This window comes from Notechis scutatus, chromosome 1 (genome assembly GCF_049901735.1).
Source record: "Notechis scutatus isolate UNSWTSFEM ecotype Mainland chromosome 1, rNotScu1.2, whole genome shotgun sequence".
NCBI lineage: Eukaryota > Metazoa > Chordata > Lepidosauria > Squamata > Elapidae > Notechis > Notechis scutatus.
The window spans coordinates 27639851-27666389 of NC_142009.1; the positions used below are offsets into that span (position 1 = coordinate 27639851).

Sequence of the window (26539 nt, forward strand, 5' to 3'; positions counted from 1 at the left end):
CTAATGGAGTCGAGGGTCTTTCTTTCCTAAGGGATCAGATTGGGGCAGGTATATATTAATATTAATATATATATTAATATTCCCACATGCAATTTATCCCTCATTTACCCTCAAAACAATCCCTTAGATCAGTTCAACAGAAGGAAAGACCAAAAGTCAACCAGCAAGTACTCTATGGCCGAGTATAGACTTGGGTTTGAATTAGTAGACCCATTAGTACCAATGAACAGCACGGCCAGCTGAATAAAGAGATAAAGACATAGCTTCTCAGTAACCACAGCTTCTTCAAAGCAAAAAGAATTGGGTGTATAACTACTGTCCTCATGTGCACTTATACACCCTACTTGCTTTAAAAGAATAGCTCCTCTTTTTTTTTTAAAAAAAAAAGGGGGGATTTGGCAACTCCCTCAGATCTATTCTTTGTGTATTTTCTGCATTTCAATTGAGAACCAAAGATGGAATATGAAAATAGACAGAGAAATGTGAATATATTTATTTTGTTGTTTCCTTCTGTTTTGCTAATTTTAAGTTTGCAAGTTGTGTTTGTGTGTGTGTGTGCATGCATATATATGTGTATGCATATAGAACTTTGCATGGTCACATGAGATCTCTTATTCTAGAATCAGGTTAACTTTGATTCAATAAGCATATCCGCTTCTTGTATCCTAGGTGGGGACACAATATAAAAGAGCCACCATTCCGAGAAATGTTTCCGTACACATGAAGTCATGTAGTCCCATTTGCTTTGGAACTTTTGCGTGAAAAGCTGAAGAAGGTAAGTAAAGAAAGACATAACAAAGGTACATGTTATATACATAACATATATAATTCATATGAAATATGAAAATATGGACAGAGAAAAGTTTTCCTCCCACTACTGTGTTACAACCCACAGTCCTCTGATGAAACTGAATGCATGGAGACTTAAGGTGACTAACAGAAAGAATTACTCTTTTATACAACATTACACAAAATATACCAATACATAAGCTATTGCAGTCACTGTCATGGAATGGATAGCCATATAAATCATTTAAGTAAAATAGAATAGAATAAAATAAAAATAATTGCAGAATTATCTGCTGTCTGATTTGGTAATGGCCACTTGAATAAATAGTTTTAAAAATTGGACTAGACAAATTGGTGGAGCCCAGGGAGGTAAGAGAAGAAGAGGATTGATTTCATGGAGGTAAGATCCAGCAGCTTTAGTTTATTTGGACATGAAGAAAAGCTTGGATGTAGTTTCCTGGCAGTTCTCAAAGACTCAGAAAACCCAGTAGTTTTTTTTTTTTTTTTAAATACGAATTGATAATTGATATTTGTCAATTTTGAGATTGGGTTGATCCTTAACATTTTTGCATGTATTTGTATTTTTCTATTCTTGAATGGGTTACATAATGAAGTAAAATGCCCAGCAAATCACTTACTGAGATGGATGGTCATATAGATTGTATAAATAAATAAATAATTTTTAAAAACCGAAGAGGGGTTAATGGGGGCCATTACTAGAATATATAAACCACTAGAACTGAACATCTGTCTGTGCAGAAAGCTTTTAGTTAAGGTTCACTTACCTCTGGATCCTCTGGGAAGATATTGTCAACAAGTCTCTTGTAACGGGGCCGCAGTGCTCCACAACAGCCACACACACCTGAAACAGAAAGGAAATTAAATCCTCCACTTTACAAAGGACTAGTAGAAATGAGACCTAGATTTGTTTTCAATTAGTTATGCAGATCATTCTCCTTGCAATCATAAAACTACAGAACCTTAGAATTAGTAGGGACCATTTTGACCTTCAAGTCATGCCCTCATTCATTACTGAGATGCACATGAAAGCAAATTTAAATAGAAGAGAATATATGCCACTCAGGGTTGAACTGTGGGGTCCTTGGTACTTTCTGAGCCTGGTTGTTTGCTTGCAGAAGTTTTATAAATTAACTAGATAACATTCATCTGTATGAGGTGAGCTTGGGGTTTCTGACATGACCTCACCCTGCCCCATGGCAGGAACGGGTTTCGAACGATTGTCAGCCCAGCCTTCTAACCTTGCAAGCCATCATGGCCCTTATGTAATAGACTATTACACAGATAAAGATTTATAATTAGATTCAATACTTTTCAAGTTGTTTACTTGAACGTTTGTTTATTCCAGCGAATATATTTTTCAGTCTGCCTTATATTCTTGCTGATGAAATCTCTGTCACAGTCCATTACTGCAACCTTTCCAACCTGATACCGTATGTATGGGTTGGACTACATCTACAAAAATCCCCAAACAGCAGGTACCAAGCTAGAAATGCTATGATTACACATTCTTCTCTGAAAATGCCAATTAAATGATAAGGAGCTGTGCAAGAAAACTATTGAGAGTAGATGACTTAGTTTTTAGCAGCATAAGCTACATACTTACTCAGAAATAAAGGTCTGGTGACTTCAGTGAGATATACTCCCAATGTAAAGATATAATTGATGGGAATCTAATTATTTATGGCTAGGCTCATACAATGTTCTAGTACACTTTTCTTTAATTGTGGTTTATTAACTGGGTTTATACAGCATATTGTCATAAACCATGGCTTACAAACCACTATAGCTGGATTCACAAAATAAGCAACAATATAACTTATATGCAACTCAGCAACTGATATGGTTAGTTTCATATATGTGTGTGATGTATATATCACACACACACACACATATATATAAAGAGAGAGAGAGAGAGAGATGTAGATAGGTTTTCTGGATATTGTAAGTGGTGGTGGTGGGAGGAACGAACATTTCAATGTGCAAAAGTATCTATTTTGTCATTCCATCCTAAACTGACGCAACATAACAATCTAAATGTACAGCATAACAAATCATAGTTTGACCTTATAACCCATTTATACAAAGCAGGGTTGATAGATTAATGTGTTCCTTGCTTCAAACAGATAATACAAATACTATAAACACTTGCAGTCTACAAAGAGGTAATTCATAGAACTCAATATATGTTCCCATTACATTTTTCTGCATCAAGGAGAGTAACAGAAGCTTCACCAGTCAAAAATCGAAAAATAACTGAGACAGAGTACAAGAAAAAAATGCTTCAGGGAGTTGCTTCATAGTCTTTGCTTATTTTATTAGGCTTTCCTTTTTTCTTCCTAATTGCAATTACATGCATTTTTTATATAAGACAGTCCAGAATGCTTCCAGGTACAATAATAAAAAGCTTGCCATCTTTCTTCTAAAGCAGCCCTTTTTCACAACATCAACATTAGCATCCTTTCTGTCTTTTCCTTAGGCAATGCTGGAACTTGGATGACATGGAGATGTTTGGGTTTCCCATCCATTGAGATCCGAACCTCCACAATTCCTCAGGCAACATGTTCAGTGACCTCCATGACTGAAAATGTTGGGAGATGCTGTCTCTAAACATCTAGAAGACATAGGATTGGCTAATATTCCCTAACACTTCTGGAGAGCACCAGGTTGGCAAAGGTAACATTATAACACAGAGATAAAGAAAGCAGAAATATCCCCATTATGATTGTGAGAAAAATACTTTGTTCTACATTCTGCAAAAGGGCAAACGAGAGGCTAATGGAAAAAAAGATCACTACAAAACAAACGACCCAGCAGATTACAGCACAAGATCCAGGATATCTCCACAACAAAACTCACAAGGCCATCACACAGCCCATTATACCAACATCAACTCCATCAACCAATCAAGAGGCAGCAGCGCAGCCAACCAGCCCAGCACACCAGCCCCCCCCCCACCAGTATATATAGAGAGACGGCAGCTTCGATCACACACTGCTTGCACTCGCACGAAGCCGAAAGCACCAGCCTGAGGATGGCGAGTAGGACCTCGCCGAAACGTCGCCAAGATATTCTTAACCTTACATGGGAAAAGACCCGAACACACCTAGACCTACATACATACATACATACATACATACATACATACACACACACATACATACATACATACATACATACATACATACATACATATGTTCTGTCTCGCCTTTCCTCTTTCCCAAAAGATGAAAGAGTACAAACTCACACAAACACAGGCAGGCAGGCTGGCTTGGACTTCACAGAGTTAATTCTTTGGAACTGATAATATTCTTGGCATTCCAACACATCCTGCCTGCCAAGTCTGAACTGATAGTAAATAAAATTTTACTCACAGAAAATCACCAGGCAGTCCACAAAGAAAATCTGAAGTACGGTTAAACTTTGTCCCGTACAAAGTTTCAGGAGAAAACACACCCACTTTTATCCCCTGTGGGATGTGGCTCAATGACTCAGCTCACTCTCTGACCCTCCCATGCCTCCTACGTTGCTGCTCACGTTTCTCCCTACCCCTCCCTTCCCCCGAGTCTGACGGTCAGGATGTGGTCGCAAAGGGAAATGGTCATGGAACATCCGTATAAGGTCCGGGGCATGGATCGTGGAAGCATCCACCCAGGAGAGGGCCTCCGGCCCATCCCCCTGCCTCTCGATAAAATACTGGAACCGCCCTTTCAGCCAGCGGGAATCCCTAATGCTGGCCACCTTGTGGTGGATCAACAGCTATGGGACGTCGGAGATATGTTATATTTGCAACTGTCACAAGCTTCCTTGAATGTTGTATGGACAGAAAGGCAGAATACAAACTAAAGCAACAAAGAAACCATAGCAATAGCACTTAAACCTATATATCACTTCATAGTGCTTTACAGCACTCTCTAAGCGGTTTACAGAGTCAGCAAGTTGCCCCCCAATAATCTAGATCCTGATTTAATGACTTCGGAAGGATGGAAGGCTGTATCAACCTTGAGCTGGACAGATTCGAACTGATGGTAGTTGGAAGAATTAGCCTGCAATACTGCATTCTAGCCACTGTGCCACTACTTAAAACCATCTGTTCAGCTACTGTCTGAAATTACAAAATGGATTTATGACCCAGGTGCAAAGTTATGGCACTTGGCACTTTTGATCAAGTGATCAAAATCTTGGCAGGCAGCCTGCACACATTACGATTGTAGGGGGATTGCAACTTCTTACTATCTGCCTATTGCCTCCCCCCAATCTATTTATTTCTGGGGGGCCAACCCTGCACAACAACACTCATCAGCGAGCGGAAGTCTCAGCCAACTCCCATTGACTCCAGGGCTTAACTTCTCCAAATCATGCAATGAGACCAGTTGGATGCTAGCATGGAGAATGGCAGGAGCTTGTTCTTCCAATAGTTTAGAAGCCTCACGTGATTTCAAGAAGAAATGGTGGTGCAATTTGCCAAAGGAGGCTTCCAAAGTATCATGAGAATTGGATGATGGCATGGAATGGCCTTGGGAAGAAGGCCTGGCACAGCCAGGAACTGTCAATATATTCTACTCTTATTGTTTATCCTAGCTTTAATCCTTAGCAGATGTTTTCATTATTTTTAATATAGGGCAGTGTTGGAGAATCTTTTCAGCACCAAGTGCTAAAACAGAAGCACGCACATGTGCGCAGGGGAGACCACCAGGAACTGGAAGAGCAGCTCCCCAGCATGCGTATACATGCACTCCAGAAACAGGAAGACCAGCTGGGTGGCGCACATGCGCGCACTGGGAAGCTGAGCTTCCAGTTTTCGTTGCATGCATGAGCGCAGGCCACCTGCTCTTCTGGTTTCTGGCGCTCCTGCATGTGCAAAGACCAGCTGGCTGATGCACATGCGTGTGCCAGAAGCCAGAAGAGCAGTGGGCGACGGCTGGCGTGCCTGGAGAGATGGCTCTGCGTGCTACTTTTGGCACACATGCCATAGGTTCACCATCACGGATATAGGATATATATATTCTTTTTTCAAGCAATATAGTTTTTATGTAATAGTTACATAGCTACAGTTAATTTTTCAAAGAAGTGTTAATTGTAATATTTTGGAAGTGTAATAAACATTGTACTGTTTAATAAACATCTTATTGTTTTGAATATTGCCCAGAGTCCTATGACAGGGCAGTATAAAACGGAGCAAGTTAATTATGTTTTCAGTGGTCATGCGAAGAAAGGTCATAGACAAGTAAAGCAAGAATTCATTACAAAGGCGTTGCTTTGTATTAAAAAGTAAAGAGTCAGCTATTTGTTTGGAGGCAGAAACCAAAGAGAATAGAAAGTAGAGATATGGCATCATTAAATAGATGACAAACTGGACAACTGTAGAACCCAAAGGTATAGGTACTCCTCAATGTACACCCGCAATTGGGTCAGTAATCTTGGTCATTGAGTGAAGAGGTTGTTAACCGAGACATCACATTGATTTCCTCACTCAACAACTGCAAATATGGCATTCTGGCATTAAAAGAGAACTGTGAGTCATTAAGTAGATGAGTTCCTGGTAAAGTATTACAGGAATGCGTCAGGGAGATGGGGGAGGCCCTAAGTGGCCTGGTGCAGGCTGCATGCAAGGTGGGAATGCTTCAGCTGGCTCAACCTAGCCCAGTAGTGTTTATGACTGCAGGGGTGCAGCAACCCTCCCACCCCTTCTACTCACCTCCCTCCCCACAATCCATGCCCTTTTGGTCACCCTGCACAACGACATTCAGTGATGTCAGCACAGGGCCTGAGGTCTTCAACAGTCTCAGCCAGCTGCCACTGCCCCCAGCCTTGGACTTCAGCTCTGGTGCCACTGCAGGCAGCCTGGCACTGAGAAATGCTACTTCAATCCCTATACCACAGCCATCCATGCCAGCACATTTAGCCAAGCCACAATTCCCCTCTGAGCCCTGATCTCCCCAGGAACCGTTGTGGGCCACACACCTTCAGTCATTTTTCAACCTGCAGTATCCCTTGAAGTAAATCAAAGCTGTTACTTCTTCTAGAACATATACGTATGTCAGTATTATTTAAGGCAACATTATCAAGTATAGAGGAAACTATAAAAGTAATTTCTGTAGCTTCTCATAGCATCACCAGCCATTGTTGAATGAATAAAACACCTGCCTATATTACTGATATTTTTGCACAATGGTGGCTATTTATTTGACCGTGGAAGATGCTATAAATCGCTAGTGAGGAAATGAAAGACTGGCAGGCAGAAGTACCATCCATCCTTTTTTTCCATGTTACACCATTACTTGTGTAATTTTACTCCCTCAAGACCCAAGGCTATAAATAATTCTGAGAAAAAGAATGGTTATTGGGGGGTGGGAGGGTGGAAAAGACACTTCAGTAGGGTTAATGGTTATACGAATGGCTACATTCTTCATTTATTTTGCAACTATACAGCCTCTCACCCTACATCATTGTTAGTCAGCCAAGCATTTGATAATATATAGCTCCATTCTTAATAAATTTTATTAAAAACAAGATTACCATTTTTTTCCCCATTTGAAAATACTCTTGTAGAGAACAAATGTTGAAAGTTGTCCATATAACAAGGGTTTTGTTTTCTCCCAATATGGTACCAATATGGTAAAGTTTTGGGAAGTTCGATTTTTACCACTTACATTCAGAAATTCATGATTAAACAGTTTATGGTCATGCATCAAATCATTGATCATGTGTGACCCTGAATGGGTTCTGATCTGTCTTTTTTATTAGCTCTTTTAAATGCAGTCTTTGACAAATTAGCATGTGTCCTTGGCTTGAATTAGACCTTTCCATTTTTATTTCTAACATGTCACCCTACAGGCTTAAGCTCCCATATTTAATGTCAACATTTTTCCTCTGTACATCTGACAGATAACAGATAATCAGAGTTGGAAGGGACCTTGTAGGTCATCTAGTCCAACCCCCCGCCCAAGCAGGAGAACCTACACCATTTCTGACAGATGGGAGTCCAATCTCTTCTTGAAAGTCTCAAGTGATGATGTTCCCACAACTTCCGAGGGCAAGGTGTTTCATTGGTTGATTGTTCTCACTGTCAGAAAGTTTCTCCTTATTTCCAGGTTAAATCCTGTTTCCATCCATTATTCCTTGCCTGACCTACAGGTGCTTTAGAAAATAGCTTGACCCCTTTCTCTCTGTGGCAGCCCCTCAAATATTGGAAGACTGCTATCATGTCTCCCCTGGTCCTTCTCTTCACTAGACTAGCCAAGCCCAGTTCCTGTAACCATTCTTCATATGTTTTAGTCTCCAGTCCCCTAATCATCCTGGTTGCTCTTCTCTGTACTTTTTCTAGAGTCTCAACATCTTTTTTATAGTGTGGTGACCAAAACTGGATGCAGTACTCTAGGTGTAGTCTTACTAAGGCTTTATAGAGTGGTATTAGTACCTCACTTGATCTCGATTGTATCCCTCTGTTAATGCAACTTAGGATTGCATTAGCTTTTTTGGTGGCAGCTGCACACTGCTGGCTCATATTTAGCTGGTTGTCCATTAAGACTCCAAGATCCCTCTCACAGTTACTCACCCAGTCTGTATGTGTACTTTTGGTTTTTCTTGCCTAAGTGTAGGACTTTAATTTTCTCTACATTGAATTTCATTTTGTTAAATATGGCCCAGTGTTCTAGTCTATCAAGTGTTCTAGAAGTCTATCTATAGGATTCCAAGTGCTCAACCATTACCAACTGTAACTGAAAAATATCCAAACTACTGGGATAAACAGATAAACCAACAGCATTTTTCTGATGCCAAAAATAAAGGTGGAGATGCAATACTAGAATGTTATGCTCAATATATTAAAAAAATCCATATCATAAACCCAATCTTCTCTGAATTTAGACATCACTCTATTCAATTTGACTTTTAAAAATATTTTCTTGTTCCCAGCATCTTCCAAAATTGCATATGCAGAGAACAGCCCTATATCCATGGAGTACTGTACTTCCAATCCTTCTCATGTTTAATGAGAATCAATCCGATTGTTCATCACAGCCTAAACAAAACCTCAAGGTGTTTGAGAAAGCAATCAATATTACAGACATGTTTCTAGTCCCTCTGGCTGAACAATAAAGCTTGGAAATAAGAGTTCAGTGTTCTACGTAGTACTTTTCAGTTGCTGTTTCATATATACACATATTTCCTGTCTGCACAAAGAATGACTATTCCAGACATAAGTTTTTGATGCCAGAGCGGATCCATAAATAACAAAAAATAATTATATATGATCCATTCAGGCTGCTTGGAAAAATGGAATCTGCATTCCAGTAGAACATGGCAAGAGGGGACCAGAAAGAGAGACAAGATTTTCCTTTTGCGAAATCAATCAACCCATCCACCCAAAGCTACATAACAATCATTTTTAGATGAATTTAACCTGTAGCAAACATTCACCTCCTGGGCAAGTGTTGGAGTTATTTTAAACACCTTTCTCCAGCTCTTGCAGCAGCCCAAATTCACACCCGCTTTGAAAGATGATTTAGCAGGTCTTAATTCTCACCTTCCTCCTTTTTTCCAAAGCACAGACAGCAGTAGAAATAGCCTGCAGAGGGAGTTCCTGCCTTGCCAGGCAAAATTCAGCTGATTTGGGGTAACGATGCAGTGAAGGAAGCCTAGAGGGGTCTCTTTCTCTCTGGAACGGAAGGATCTTTCTCATCAAGGAGAAGCAGCAAGATGGGAAAATGAGAAAAGCCCTTCTGGCCCCTTGCCAGCAACCAAAAGCCGCTAGCAAATTTGCATAATAAGGCCTAGCTTTTTATCTCATTCTTGCCATGTTCAACACAATTTGCAAACATTATCTAATTAATCTACATAATATGGGACTCACCTCCCTCCTTCCCTCTCCTGCATGAGAAGCTAAGTATTCCCTTTCTTCTTTTTTTACAGTTCCATGAAATTACCAAACAGGCTCTATCAACAGCAACTAAGATGATCAAAGGCCTGAAGACTGAACCATATGAAGAAGGGCTGCAGGTTTTGGGTCTGGCTAGTCTAAAGAAAAGAAGAACTAGGGGGACACATGATAGCAGTATTTCAGTATTTGAGGGTCTGCCACAAAGAAGAGAGGGTCAAATTATTCTCCAAAGCACCAGAGGGCAGGACAAGAAATAACAGTTGGAAACAAAACAAAGAGAGAAGCAACTGGAATTAAGGAGAAACTTTCTAACAGTGAGGACAATTAACCAGTGGAACAGCTTGCCTTCATAAGTTGTGGGCGCTCCATCACTGGAGGTTTTAAGAAGAGACTGGACAGTCACTTGTCTGAGATGGTATATAGGATCTCCTGCTTGAGCTGGACTAGAAGACCTCCAAGATCCCTCCCAACTCTATTCTATTCTAAATATAGCCTAAAGAGGGTTTTTTTTTAAAAGAAAAGAGACTGTATTGGGAGATGAGATTCATTACCATCCAATCCAGCATTCCACTTCTAAAGGGACAAGGCAGAGCTTTCTAGAGTCTTCAAAAAGGGACATTGGAAGGAGCTACAATTCCTGTTGATTTCCAAAGCAAAAGCTCCACTCTTCACTATTGCCAACAACAGTTCCTGAGGACAGATTCAGAGCTGAAAGTTACTGTACAAAGTTGCCTTCTCTGCAGTCAGAACATTAGTTGATCAATCTTAAGAGTGTTGTCATTAACAGAAGCTTTTCTGGGTTTTCAAACTAAACATCCACTTAGGGTTGAATTTGGGAATTTTTACAGACAAAACAGCTGTTCAACCTCTTTGCTAACCTCTTTTCCTAACGGGTTGCATTTGATGAACAATTAGAGTTTTGTAGAATCAAGGTGGCATGTCCAAAAAACATCAATATGGCTCCCTTTGTGATCAACTGAAACTATTCATAATCCCAAGGAATGGGTTTACCATGTAATGGTGAAAACAATGGCACCTTCTTTTCAAAGTTGGACTTTGTTCTTTCTGGTGGAAGCAAGGGGAAGGAGAAAGGAAAAAAAATGCCTTTCCCAAAAATGCTTTTCCAAAAGGCATTTTTCTTGGGTTTTGTTTTTTTTCCACAAAAATGTTTCACTTCTCATCCAAGAAGCCTCTTCAGTTCAGAACTGAAGAAGTTCCTTGGATGAGAAACGAAATGTTTGCAAAGAAGAAACCAAGAAAGTCCAATTGCCTTTTAGAAAAGCACCTTTGGAACAGCCATGAACTGGATGATTGAGAATCTCCATAGGAAAAAATGCCTTGAACCAGTAACTCCCAATCAATCATAAAAAGAAACACAGGAGTTCTCCTGATCCTACAAAGGGAGATTTTTTTTTTTTTAAGGAGGCATTTTTCTCAACCCAAAGACATCAAAACTGGTGGTTATCACTATTACCATCATATTTTACTACGGGGTAAAGTCTATAAATTAATGATATAGTTTGTGTACTTTAATTGTTTTGCCTGTCTTACTTCCAGTAGTAGTATTGGTCAATCACATTCTTGGCCACTGATATGCAAGAAAGCCATAAGTCACACATTCAAGAATCACCTATGCAATACAGGTAGTCTTCAACTTATGGCCACAATTGAGCTCAAAATTTCTGTTGCTAAGTGTGACATTTGTGGGTTTGCCCCATTTTGCGACCTTTCTTGCCACAGTTGTTAAGTGAATCACTGCAGTTTGTTAAGTTAGTAATATGGCTATTAAGTGAACCTGACTTTCCCATTGACTATGCTTGTCAGAAGGTTATCCCATGACCCTGGGACACTGCAACCATCAAACAGTTGACAAGTGCCTGAATTTTGATCATGTGGTCTTTATTTCAATGTTATTGTAATTTTGAACAATCACTAAATGAACTGTTGTAAGTTAAGGATTAGTGATCTGGTAGCCATCAGCCACGCTTCCCCTAACTTGCTGCTATCTTTTATATAATTTGAGACAATACCACTCTCAATTTTATCTCATTCTACAAGCTCCATATACAAGAATGACAGCAACAGTCCAACATACAGGCTGATAGTGAAGACTTCCTTAACAAAACATTACAGTTCAGACAACATGTCCAGGTAATAATTAGGACAGAGCACTAAAGGTGCTCAAAAGGTAGTTGTTACAATATTACTAGCCATGAAGCAGTCCAGCTGTGCCATCTGTCTAGCTGATCCACACCTTTATAAGCACCAAAGTTTGTTTAATCACAGCCATATACTCCCTCAACATCAGACAACAGGGAAAGACAATCTTTCTGGCTGCTTTGCAGCAGAGTTTGAAAAACCTGACCTGCTTTAAGACTCCATGAACCAACTCCCTTGGATAACTGATTCTGAGAGCCAAAGAGCAACTATATTTGAATGACTGAAATACACTTCATAGGGGGCTTGATCTATTCTGCAGGCAAAGAGAACTCCTTCCACAGGCTGCAAAGCTCCAACTCCTTTCAACAAGAACTCAGAGGAGACCTCCTCACCCCACCTTGCAGATGATGTCCCATGATAAAATTATGCAGAAGTGCTAAAGCAAATCTGCTTCTTTAAAAGCAATTTACTGATACAATGAGTAACACCAGATAAAGTCATTGATGGCAACCAAAATAATAAATTAAAGAGAGAGAGAAAAAAAGCCAGTGCCGGCATACACAGAGAAGTTCCCTCCATCACAAAAAGACCCTCTGTCTGCATATACCATATGTTACCCATCCTCCCCCCTCCCATTCCCCTACCCCTTGATTTACTTGCAGCCACCATCTGCTGCTCGGACGGGATCATGAAGCCAGCCAGGGATCATGAAGCCAGCCAGCGACAGATAAAATCTCGTCCTTTGTCTTTGTGACAAAGAGTTAAATGAACCCGACAGACAGAGGAACTGCTCCGTCAGCAAGCCCAGCCCACTCTGTGCCCGTGACATGCTGTACCAAGGACTAGGACCATCTCACTGGCCTTGTGGAAGTCTCTTGCTCTCCAGGCATTGGGGTTAAACAATGCCGCCTTCTGCCTTCGTTATGAGGTTGGGACTGCTCACCGAGGGAGGAATCCCTGGGAACCATTTCCTGGCAAAGGGCATCGCCCACATGTTAGCACTACTGGGACTCATGAAAGACCCTGCTTCATTTTCCTAACAACAAACTTCTTCCTTTTCTCCTGCCTGGACAGGCCTGATTCCCTGAAGGCCAAAGCAGACAAAACACGGGTGTTAACACTGTAGGATTTTCCTCTGCAAGGAGAAGGTAAATATGGAGATTTATTCTCTCTCTTAAAAGAAAAAGATAACCAGACGCAAGAGTTTTGTATTTTTTTTTTACCCCTGAACAGAGAGATTTGAGAGATTTAAGAATGGAAGAAGAGAAGGGAATTTAACACGGAACAATGTAGATTCAGTTCTACTGAAGATGGAAGTGGTAGCCATATCTGCAACACAAAACACTGTTATATCTGCCAACTTAAATGACTTTCAGCAAACAAACATCCATTCCATGTTGGTAGACTGAGGTACATTAGTGGGTGAAGGAGTAGCAGGTAAGAAGTGAGGAACTATAACAGCAGCTGCCAGTGATTTCAACTTTAGAAAGTAGGGAAACCACCAGGCTGTATGATAGGATTAATGGTACAGCAACAACAAATAACTTTTTGCCTTCCCAGTGCTGGTGTACTTTTTAACACAGGCTTCCTATCAGTTGCAACTCCTGATTAATCTAAGAGTATAATGTTGCAATTGTTTTTTTCTTCCCCCCAGACGTGAAGTATGGAGTGACCTTTCCAGAAAGCTAAGCACGAAGCCACGGACTTTTGTTTACCCCTTTGTTGCATAAATATCAGTAGCCTATTCTCAACATTTGCTCAATATTCCCCCTTATATTTGTTTCTGAGGAAATGAAATTCTTCCCCTAGTTACTATTTCCAATATTTTTGAAGAGCCACAGTTTTTAATTGCTGCCAGATGTTACAAAACTGGAATGTTAATATATTTTGTTTGAATGTTAATATATTTCTTTGTTTCAAACTTAAATTATGACAAACGTTTATCAATGTGTACTTCAGACCCTGGATTTTCACCGATGCAAACAGATACATTTATAGCTTTGAAAAGTCCTTTCTGGGAGATTTCTTGCTGATGCACAGAGTTTTGTGAAACTAAGAGATGGCAAGGGAAAATCAAAGCACTGTTGTGTAAGTTTACAAAAGCTCCACTTCTACTCCTCCACTCCAACATTTCAGGACTTCTGGCTGAATCCCACCCTCTCTTTTGTAGGAGAAACAGCCTCTTACTATGCAATGCTGTGCTTAAATGCTTTTATCAGGAAAGATGCAGACAGCGTAGCTTCCTCAGAATAAGCAATAAGTCTTTTTCTCCCTCCCCATCTGGATATAGCCATGTATTTCTTACTAACATTTGAAAGCTTTTTCTTGAATATAATTTATTACTAAGATAATCAGCCCCAGCAATATATTTTAACAATAAGCAATAATCAAGTGTAAACAGTAACGTCTCTCAATTTCTTCCTTGGCTAAACTGTGTATATATACTGTAGGACAGCGATGTCAAACTGGTGGCCCGTGGGCCGGATGTGTCATGCGCAGGCCATGCCCACCCCACCTCCGCGAATGGGAAAAACATCGCGAAATGTCACGTGACAGCAACATGATGCTGCAAGTTTGACACCTGTGCTGTAGGAAGAGGCTAAAATAGGCTGAACACCTCTTCTTGACTTCTGTCCAGTAGACAGAGTCAAATTACAACTACTGATGCCAATGAGCACATCAGCCAACATGGTAGAAACTGTTTAAAACTGTTTCTGATTTTATTTGTTCTCTAAATTTTAGGGGTCTTCACTTCTAGATAAGTATGAGACCTTCTGTTACTCTCACTTAGCAATGTTGTATTTGCATGGTACCAATTCTGCTTACTAGGGACTCAACTCGTTGGGTTCAAATATCATGCCATACTCTAAACACAAGTTAATCCAGTATAATTTCAACATTATATAACTTATTATGTCCAAACAATTAAATGATATTAAGGCTTAAGTCTTAAGATCAGGATGTCATTCAGACAATGCACTTATTCACCAATATGTTTACTGATGCACTAAACCCCAGGGCCATTTCAGTTCTCCTCAATACAGACAACCCAAAAGGCAAGAGATTTAAAATAAAGAGAGAAAAGGGAACCAGACCTGCATATAATCGGAGTCCCTTAATCACTCTTCCAGAACATTCATCCACACAAAAGCAAAGACTGAAAAAACAGGTACCTCTGGTCAAGCGCACCGCCTTCCAGCACCATGCCATGCTCACAGCAAAGGGGTCACTAGCTGAGGTCATCGCTTGCCCATTTTCAGGAGAAGTGAAGGAGGCACTATGAGTCTCCAACATGTCCTACTTCTTGCTATGCTAGATAAGCAAGTGTGAAAAAGCTGGCTGGGGCGAGAGAGGGGTTTTTGTTGTTTTTTTGCACCTGCTGGCAATTCTGCCAGCACAGAGAGCTGTCACCAAGCCAGAGCCTGGTCCATTTGGCAGCAACTGATGTAAATGAAGCAGCCTTTGCTGTGCAAGCAGAATTCTGCTGAGTCACAGAGGTACTTCTTGAGAGGAAGTTCTAGGTCTCCTGAGGTCAGGAAGGGAGCTGTGGTGTTTCCTCCTAGAATTGAATGGAGGGGGGAACTTGGAGCAAAAGGATAAACACTGGACCAAGGTGCCTGGCTTCTATGGAAGCCCAACCATGTCATACAAAGTCCTTGAACACTTAAATTTTTTTATGTAATGCAGGCATGCATTAAGGCTTCCACCAAGTGCAGGGATTAGCTAAAGCGATTCAAATTATGTTGAGCATTTTCCAACTATACAGGAAGATCAACTAGAATTCATAAAAAATGGAAGAGAAAAGTAGGGCATTTAAATTACCCAATATATGGCAACACTCTAAGAAGGGTGAGAAGCCAGTAGACTACATGTCACTTCCCAGTTTGCAGCTTACAGAGTACCTTGGATTTTTATGGAAGGAAGAGCTTGTGAGCTAAAAGGGGTTTTGCATAATACTTGCACAGACACAATTTACTGTTTCACCTCTTAAAAAATCAAATTCCTAAAAATCGGTGTGATTTCTTCATTAATAGGAATTTCAGGAACAAAATTTTACCACTTAAACCCCTCCTCGTGTTCCCCCAAACTCCAAAAATGTTAAGCCATCCACTCCAAAGAACATGCAATGTGGCCCCAATCCCCAAGAACAGTAAAAAAAAAAGAGAGAGAGAGCAGCCCTTAATTACTGTTTAAGTATTCATGAAACTTACATGTAATGCCTTTCCTCATTTGTACACTTTTTCTGCCACAACACAATATAGTGCCTGTTGTCTCTTGTCCCCAGCAAGTAACTCAAGCAATTTAAAGCTGCCTTTAGCCATTCTAGCATCAAAATAGAGCTGTCCCCCCTTAAGGAGGTAATAAGCTATGGAAGTTTAACCATGAGAACAATGTTTTGTTGGTGGTACTTCAGGTGACCCCCTAGGACGACAGGCTCACCCCAGTACCAATTGGCAAACTTTTGTGTGCACAATCTTTTCTCCTGTCCTCAAAGGACCACTGCCTGGGGAAGTGGGAGATTCCTCAGGTTCAATGAGATCTCTGAACCAATCTTTGAAATGGAGACCTGGACTAGGCTAAATAAGAACTGACATTAGGAATGTTAGGGTAAGTATCAGGTAAAATAGGGGAAAAATGGGTTTCTCTGCTTTCTATGATGTAAGTTCCTACCTAAGTTCCTATATGGAGCTTATACCATATAGAGCAAAAAGATCCATTTTGTTAGCTATTGCTTGTTAGTTATTGCTCAGACTGCTTTTGAACAAGAGTTTAACATTATTTCAGAAGATCAGTAAACTAATGTTTAACGCTATACAGGTTTAATGAAATTTTGGAAAAGTGTTAAATCTCTATTCAGCAGCAGCTGAAACAACAGTAGATAATGAGAGAGGTTGCTCAGGTAGAGCACCATAGAGAAAGTTTAAGTTCGTACAAATCCCATCCCCATTCTTAGCTGTCAGCTGATGCTTTTTAACAGAGGTTTGGCACTTCTCCAAAAAAAGTTCTAAATGAAAACTGGTTTAGTACTCTTCTGCAAAAAACATTAAACCTGTGTTCAAAAGCAGCCTGGCTAATGAGTGCCATCCATAGTTCAAAGTTGTGGTGGGACTGCACAATGAAACAACAGAAAGCAGGCAGTGCAGCCTATGCTTGTAAGCTAATTGGGTTGATTCAGGTCAGGGAAGATGGAAGGCAAATTCAGACAGGTAATTAAGCCCATAAATGCAGCTATTTGCCCAACCATTGCTGCATAAATCACAAGTACTGCTGTGGCTGGCAGATTATTTTCCTGCTGGTTGGTGTTATTAGAAGGTGAATGGTGGGTGGCAGCTTTTCTGCACAAGAAATAAAAATATTATCCTGTGGCTGCAAACCAGACCAGAGACAATACAATATGGCAATGAGAACAGAAAAAACTATAACAATTATCCTTATGCTGGCTTGCAGACAACAGCAGAATGCTTTAACTCAGGGGTGTCAAACTGGCAGCCCGCAGACCGGATGCATCATGCACAGGCCATGCCCACCCCAGCTCCACAAAGGTAAAAAAATGTTACGATACGTCATGATATGTCACATGATGTGATTGAGTTTGACACCCATGCTTTAACTGAACTGTGGGAAACAGGCTTTGGATTCACCAGATTTTTATCCAGAAGGCCCCAGATTTAATGGCCAACACTACAAGTTTAAATTAAATAAATATCCATCTACGCCAATGAACCTAAGACCTTTCTCTTATACTGGGCTAACCCATTTTTAAACATCCGAGACCACCACTGTTGCATCTAGACTAGAGGGAGCCAATGTTTCACTGGACAGCTTCTTTGATGCTCCCAATTTCATTTGGGTTTTACATTTGAAAAGTCTGCTAATAAAATAAAAAAACCAAACTAAGCACACTATAATATACCAGTTTCAAGCACCATTTGTCTTTAAAAATATTCAAATAGAGCCCATTAGTTTTCTTATGAAATAAAACTCGGGGCAGATACAGTCTTTTGCTTAGAGATATGTGCATCTTTCAGAAAAATGACAAAAATAAGTAGTGATAACAGAGAGCATGCCAACGGGAGGAGGATAGTAGAAACAACAGGTAACATTCTGATAAATTAGTACTTTTGTTTTACTGGGTACTATTGCAAGGATAGTGTTCAAGGTGTATCAGGTTTTGTTATCTTGGACTCAGTGAACTTCAGTAACCAGGAACAGGTCAGCAGAAGAAAGATACGGATCAGCATTGGGGACAGCACATATCATATTTTTCAGCCAACTCAAGGATGGGAGGATTTTATGATAACTTGATACAGGGGAAAGTGAACTGCTTACCATCTACCCAAAAATCATTTTGCAAAACCGCCCTTGTGTTTTCAAAATTCTAAATAAGCTCACTGCCCCCCACCCCAAAAGATGGGAGCCTCTGCTTTAAAATGTACAACCAAACAATCAGCATCGATTTGTATCTCAGACTGACCTTCCCTATGACTCAGCCTTTTTCTGAGGAGGTACTGCAAGAATCAGGTAGAAGAGAGCAGGAAAGATTGCCTAAATAACCTGTTTGTCAGTTGATCTTTTCTTCCTTGGCATTTTTAATTAACAGCAACATTGGGTTGCTAGAGTGGCCTGAAATAAAATTCTATAGAGAAACCTATCTGTGCATAAGATGAAAGAGGGAGGGAGGGAGAGATGAAATGCTGATAAGCATAGCAATGCATCATTACAGCAGATCAAGAAATTGTAGTGTTAGAATATTGCCTTGCAAAGCTTGGACAAAGAAAGAGAATGGAAAATAAGAGTAGCCATATCAATAATTCAAAAACTGCAGAGTGAGTTTATTCAAAAAGATGCAATAAAGCCTATACATTTAATAGGAACAAGGGATTATTAATAACATTTAATCAACAATTATCTGTAAAGTTATTCTTTAAAAAAAATAACCACGAGTATTTTGAGACTCAAGTACTGAATGGTTGGTCTTTTGCAATCAAGTTAGACTACAGTTCCACACTGTACACAAATGTACTTACCCCTCCATCAGTATACCTTACTCTAATCAAGAGGTAAAACTTTTGTACAGGGAGAAAAATACACTTCCTGTCTGAGATGGAAAATGACCACTCCCTGCTTCCTTCTGGCAACAATTTAACCTGTACAACATAGTGCTTTCTTTAAGCCAGTAGTGATTCCATAGTAGCAAATGTTTGGGGTGAAAAAGGGTTGTAGGAGAAAATGAAACTAGAATTATTCAGGGGAAAATGGGGGACTTTTGTCAATATGCACTGAAAATATCTATAAAATATATCCTCTTTTGCAATAAATGAAACACATTTTAGAATGTAAAAACATATAGCCAGAAGATTCTTATGTAAAATAATTTACAGTTTTAGAGTATACATCAATCAAATACAATAAAATCCATATCTCCAAAATGATATGCTATAAATATATCTATTGGGAATCCAAATGTCTAATGACATTTCAAGAAGACAGAGAAGCTACGAAGCAAGAATACTAGATGTATTCTTGTAGATTTTGAAGGAAAATAAAATATAGATGGTGATGCTCTCCCAAGAGCATCATTGTCTATATTTTTTGTTCCTTCAAAATATAGCAAATCCAAATCAATTAATCCAACTTTGGGCATGAAGCACAACATGCACAAAGCCTTGAAGCATATCAACTGTACAGAAATGCTATGCCCACATCTGGCAAGGATTTCAGGTTTCATGTTAGCTAAGGATTTGGGGAATTGCACCTGCTGCCTCCTTGCCAATACTAAAGAACTGCCTGCTTAACTAAATATTTGTAGGCCATTAAAACTCTAGGATTGTCTTTCAGACCATTTTCAAAAGGAACCTTATTTTAATTTTTTTATCAGGAATGTTGTTTTTACTGATAATGGTTTTATTTAAACTGAGCTTGATTGCTGGTTTGCTTATTTATTTTTTTATGGTATTTATTTATTTATTTATTTAGGGTTCCTTCAACAAGGAGATTGGTATACTGCAGTGAAAAAATATGTCAAACATAATCTAGATATTATCAGACTGGGAAACATTGATACCTAGTGCAGTGTCTTAAAGATCTGGAGCCCATTGGTGGCACCTCGAGCATTTGATCAAAGCAGCAGGTGAAATCTACACATTATATCAAATAGCTAAATAGAATCAGTTTTCTTGGTAACAATACAGAGGTTTTAGATTTTCCACTATTTTCTTCTAAAAGTTTTTCCATTTCCAATTGTAGCCTGCAGCTTTGGGATTCCCTGGAGATTTCCCATCCAAGTTCTAACCAGACATTATGTTACTTAGCTTCTGAATTCAAATGAGGTCAGCATCCAGGCACTGCCACCTGCCAAGACACTGCAAGCAGACTGATACCATAAAAACATGAAAAATAGATGTTTCAGAGTTGGGAAGGTTGATTTAACAGAGGATAATTACAGTAATTCATCTATAACCACTGCCACTTGGGATTGCAACCTTTATTTAGCTGCTTTGATGCCTGCATGAGCCATTACTTTATTATAATAAACACATTAAATGTATTTTGAACTTCTAAATGAGTCTCTGCAGCTCCATTGAACGACAAGGCACAGTCGGCCATTGACAAAACATATTAAGAACCATGGCAGGAGGAGAAAATGTCTGCAGAGACTTTACAAAATGAAGATATGGGCTCACCTTTGGACTCCAGTGGCTCAGTCTGTGGAACTGAGGTAGAAGCATAGCAGGGGTGGGCAACTATGGCCCTTTTATGAATTATGGACTTCAACTCCCAGAATTCCTGAGCAAGCCATGCTAGCTCAGGAATTTTGGGAGTTGAAGTCCACAAGTCATAAAAGGGCCATAGTTGCCCACCTCTGAAGCATAGGATCACACTGCATTTTGGGATTCCTCTTGTAATAAGAGACTTCCTGGAAATAGGAGATCTATTGAAAGTCCCACATACTGGAATAAGCTGGGCTCCTGTTAAATGAAGAGGGAAACATCCCAGGACCTTTGCTGGCACCTCCAAGACTCCACCACTGCTGCCAAGACACACCAATATAGTTTTACTGTACAGCAGGGGTGTCGAATTCAATTTCACTGAGGGCCACATCAGGGTTGTGTTTGACCTTGGGGGGCCAGGGTGGGCGTGGCCGGGGTGGGCTTGGCCAGCTCAACATCACTCGTGCCGAGGGTGCCTGTGTTGGCTTGAGTGCTCTGCCAGCAAAAACGGGCTCCTGAACTCTATTTTCAGCTGCAATGGCCTCCTGTAATTCTCTGCCAGTGAAAATGGAGCTCGGGAGCCCATTTTTGCTGGCAGAGGCACCACGGGCCAATCCTTTGTTGTTTCCAAGGCAGCGGACCAGATCTAAGCACCCCATGGGCCAAATCCAGCCTGCAGCCCTTGAGTTTGACACCCCTGCTTTACAGCAACAAAACATTAAGAAGATGGCCAAAATATGAACCATTTTAGCAACCTAAAGAGTTACATAATATAGTGTAGGAATTAAATGTAATCCTTTAGCTACCATCCATACAAGCTGGCCATGGATTAGAGGATGGGGCCATCTTACATCATGCATTTTTCTATGCAGCAAAAGATGGGGGCTGTCATTTTCCATGTATGTTATTTTGAATATAATCTTATTAGAGAGAGGGATATATGCTGAACAACTCATCTCAACACTACTTGCATGAAGCATCTCATCTAGAGCAAAAGAGATATGTAACCAGTAAACGCCCCTCCCTTCCTGTTATTTTGAAAGCTCTATTTGAAAAAAATGAACCTTTATTCTGAAAATTGAAGGTGGAAAGTAAAGCAAAAGTAAAACAGATAAGTTGGACTGATGCATATGTCTGAGCAAAGGTCTGATTTTTTTAAACGAATTGTTAACATATGGCAATAGCATCATGACAAAGAAGGTTAATTTAAAGAATTCAAAAGATACTTTCAGATGAAGAAAAATTTGTGTAATTAAAATAATCCATACAGCATGAGCTGTTACGAAAGCAGAGTGTCAGTAAAAGGCAGGTTTTTCAAATGAACAGACAGAAAGACAGGTATGAAGAATATTGCTGTTATCAGTACAGATAAACGGAGTAATAACTTGCCTGAGAAAAACCATTTGACTGCTGGCTTGTGGGGAATAAAAATTATCCCTGGATAAGCAAGCAGAATTTAATCCTTTCCCTCAGCCCATTATCTATAAATGGCAGTTATTAGAGTTAGCTTTTTGAAATTGATATATTTACTGATTTTTGTGTGTGTGTATTGATATATTGATATCATATTGATATTATGTGTATATTGATATCATATTGATATTATGTATTATTCTGTCAACTGATTCTTGCATTTAATTGAAGAGGCATAAAAGCACCTACAATAAAATGGACCAAATCTGATCAAAGCCTATGTGGGTATTTGTCCAATAAAATGTTGCATATTTTCCAAGTAATTTTTTTCACTTTGTGAGTAAATTACATGTTTTGAGAATATTGGCAAACATTTTCCCAAATGGGGACCACAAAAGGCACAGCCAATCAGATCTCCTGATTTATTTCATTTTTCTCTCGCCGTTATTACTTTACAAGTAACTCAAGGCAGAGAACATACATACTTCCCTTTCCTCCTCCTATTTTTCCCACAAGAAGAACCCTGGCTGAGAGAGAGTGACTGGCCTAAAGTTACCAAGAACTTTAGAGCTGAAGAAGCTTCTTGGATAAGAAGTGAAACATCTTCAAAGGCAAACCAGAAAGTCCAACTGCCGCTTGAAAAACCACCTTTGGGACAACCATGATCTGGATGACTGAGAATCTCCGTAGACGTCACCAAGCCTGCTTTCATGCCTAAAGTGGGACTAGAATTCTCAAGTCTCCTGGTTTCTAACCAGATGCTTTAACCACTAGACCAAACTGTGTAAATTGTGCAAGGTAGAATATCACAGAATTTTAAAAGCCTGTGAAGTTTCTCTCCATCTCATCTTATACAATTGGTAGTTCTCAACCTAGCACAATTGGGATCAGAATGGCCATCGCTAAGTGATATAGTTGTGAGTTGCACCTGATTTTATGACCTTTGGCTTGCTGGAAGCCCCCTGAGAAGGCTGTAAATGGCTATTACATGACCCCAGGAACCATCGTAAAGGTATTCTGATTGCTAAGCACACAAATGTTGATCCCATATGCTACAACAGTCATAAAAGTAAGGACTAATAATAAGTCATTTTTTCAGCACTGTCATAACTTTGAAAATTTATTAATTGAATAGTCATAAGTGGAGGACTTTGTGTAAACAAAATCAAGGTGCATACAATCATTTTTTTCCCTGTTTCTCAAGACTGTGTAATCTCTTTTGTAAGTTCCCCCTTAACACCTCCCTCCTTCCTTCTCCAAGGTCAGCTCCATGGTCCTTTACATCTGGTCAGACTTATTTTCAAACACGGTAGCAAGCTGCAGGTACATAACAATTTTATTTTTCAGGCAAACCTGTCAAGTTTAAATGCAAATGGTCATTTTCCACTTGCCTTTTATTTTTCTAATGAAAAGATTTTAAAAATTAATAGGAATCAAGACAAGGAATCTGACAGGCATGGAAGGAGTGGTCACAGGGATACTGGTATTTATGGGTCTTTGTCGCCCACCCCCAACTTCCTATGTGAGCTAAGCAATGTCTCAGCCAATAAGTATGCAGTCTGCTTTTAAAGCCATAAAAATGGCTCATTGGCAGGACTGAATTCTAAAAAAAATCTGTAAAAGATTCAAGCCAAGAAAGAATTGTCAAAAATATATGATAAACAGAAAACGGAACCAACAAGTTAGAAATCATGGCATTTTTACCAATTATTTCAATAACTGTGTCTAGAGAACTGGGACACCAAAAACTGGAGGACAAAATGTTCTTTTTTGAAATGAGAAGCTCAACAATTCCCATTTTTCAGCAGCCAAATTCAGCTGGTTTTTCCCTTGCCCTTTTTCCAACTGTCTTCAAGAACAAGACTGTAAGAAAACCCCTGCCAACTTGAACATAGCTGAAAGTGACGTGGAACTGTTGGGACAACGGTTCTCTTGGTAACCCTTGAAAAAAATGACCCCAATGCACTACCGTTAGTACATAAGGGCTCCATCTTGCTATGCAGCACAATGGGCAGCAAACTGTTAAGTTGATGCCTTTGGAGAATTTGGTTTCCTTCTATCTTTATTCTCAATTGCTATTGCTCAATAGGAGCACTCGACCTGCAGAAAGCTTTTATCATCCTTGGAGTATAACAGTCAATTGCTCCAATCAGACAAGAATTGGTGTGGAGAAATAAAAACAGACCCTTGGGTTATCTAAGTACCCTGATGCTATTTACTAGACTGGAAGAATCTGAGAATGACCTGATCCACTTATTGTCAATGTATTTTAGTATGTATGAAGATACACATGTGCTCAGATAGGCAGATGAGGGAACAGAGAGTCAGACTATGAGGGAGATGGGTGGCCCCAAAAATGATAAACAAGCTAACAAATAATTCTGGCAATTCCTAAAAAAAAAAAAAAAAAAGCTTAGGGCAAGGAATTAGAAAGACCCCCCTCTCAATGAGACCCTAGAGAATTGCTGCCAACCAAAGCAAACAACATTAAACTAGATGGATAGTAAAGTGACCAGGCATTCAACATCTTGCTATGATTCTTTATGGTTGGTTTAAAAAAAAACTAAGCAGGATTTGATCTGAGAGCATTTTGATGGGAAACCATCAGGAAATCCCAGTACTACAAAACACCCGAGAATTATTTAAAAAAAAATAACATCCTGCAAGTAAACAATGGCATATCACTTACATGTGGCTGCCAAGACGACTAACCTGATTTCTTCATGAAGTCATCCAGAGTCCAGTCTGCTTTGAGACTTTACCTTTTTGGGAATCATAACTGCAGAGATGAGCTTTGAACTGCTTCCTGTTTTGATGACTCAAGATCTAAGTCAGTGGTTCCCAAACTTTTTCGGTCCACTGCCCCCTTGGTGCTACAAACTCATCCTCGGTGCCCCCCACCCAGGGGTGGGATTCAAATTTCTGTGGGTGTGGCCTAATTTGAGGGTGTGGTTTGCTGGTCACATGACTGGGTGGGCATGGCTTACTGGTCATGTGACTGGGTGAGCGTGGCCAGGTGACTGGCAAACCAAATACAAGTGGTCCTCACTTAATAGACTGGTTGTTTAGCAAGTGTTCTAATTTATGACTGGCATCCCCAGAGCTACTTGACCAGTTTTTGGAGTTTTGACAGCTTTAGATCAGGGGTCTAAATCCCACCCCTGCCTGTGTGTGTGAGAGAGAGAGGGAGAGAGAGAGGTTGGATCAGATCTCTCTCTCTCTCTCCCCACCAGAAAGCCACCGTCAGTCAAAATTCATATTAGTGGTCTCAGGGATTTAAAATTATGAGTTTGGTGGTCCCTGAGGTCCAAAAGTTTGGCGACCCCTGATCCAAAGGGATGAGACTGAGAGAGGGAAAGAGAGAGAGAAAATAAAGAGAAAAGGGAAAGAAAGAAAAAGGGACAAAGAAAGAGAGGGGGATGGAAGGAAGGGACAGAAAGAAAAAGAAATAAAGAAGGAGCGAGGAGAAAGATAATGAGATATCTATTCTAGTCCAATCACCTGCTCCAGCAGGGTTAGAAGGCAGTGTGTGTGTGTGTGTGTGTGTGTGTGTGTGTGTGTGTCCCCTCCTTGTAATTTACCAGTACATTTTGGTTTTGCCTTCTTCAGAATTGGCACTGTAATACATTGGGGAAAAGTAATTTTTAGGGTGGAGATCTGGTCCAATGAATCCTGTTTAAAGCCTCAACAAAATGTGAGAGCTTCCTGATAGTCTTGACCATGTTTTGTCCACAGAACCTTTAATAGAAGCCAAAGAGGTTTCAATGTGGAAAAGGGCCTCAGTCTAAACTAGGCCTCATTCAATCTGATGCATCAGGTCTCTCTCTCTCTCTCTCTCTCTCTCTCTCTCTCTCTCTCTCTCCCTCTCAAACTGGCTTTGCTCTACTTTCCCGATGTGCCTGCGGGGCCGGCACTTTGAACATGGATGGATGGATGAAAGGATGGATGGATAGAGAGAGCAAGAGAGACAGACAGACAGGCAGGCAGGCAGGCAGGCAGGCAGGCAGGTAGGAAGGAAGGCAGGCAGGCAGGCAGGCAAACAGACAGACCTTTCGGATGGATGGATGGATGGATGGATGGATGGATGGATGGATGGATGGATGGACAGACAGAATGTGACAGTGGCGGCACTTTGGGAAAGCGGTGGCAGCGGCTTTTCCCAACGTGCTGCCGCATTCAAGCCACCGGTTCTGGAGCATTACTACAGTCAAAGGGTGAAACTGCAGGGCCGGCGTCTCGAACGCCCCCCTGCCGCCACTTAGCGTCCCCAAGGGGGCCAGCAGAGGTGGGCTAAGAGGCGGCAGGGGGCGTCGGGGCGCCGGCCGGCCCTGCAGTTTCACCCATTGACTAGCACTGCTCCGGAGCCAGCGCCTCCAATGTGGAAGTGGTGGCACATTACATGCCACCACGGCTGCGTTTGACGCGCTGCCCCCCTGCCGCCTCTTAGCACCCTTCTGCTGGCCCCCTTGGGGATGCTAAGAGGTGGCAGGGGGGCGTTCGAGGCGCAAGCCCTGCAGGTTCACCCATTGACTGTAGCACCGCTCTGGAGCCAGCACCTCAATGGGTG

General features: G+C 40.5%; 1 protein-coding gene across 8 annotated transcripts in view; it reads right to left on the reverse strand.

Annotated features, from left to right (window-relative positions):
- EFR3B (EFR3 homolog B) overlaps positions 1-26539 on the reverse strand; it is a 149053-nt gene that overhangs the window by 79385 nt on the left and 43129 nt on the right. For 5 of the 8 annotated variants that reach the window (XM_087959730.1, XM_087959751.1, XM_087959727.1 and 2 more), the window contains one exon: positions 1575-1651. In XM_087959730.1, coding sequence (XP_087815856.1) covers positions 1575-1651 — 77 coding nt within the window. Of the gene's footprint in view, positions 1-1574; positions 1652-12504; positions 12560-15021; positions 15092-20532; positions 20552-26539 lie in introns of those variants that run through there. The other 3 variants (XM_087959758.1, XM_087959720.1, XM_087959743.1) reach the window with 3 other exon arrangements.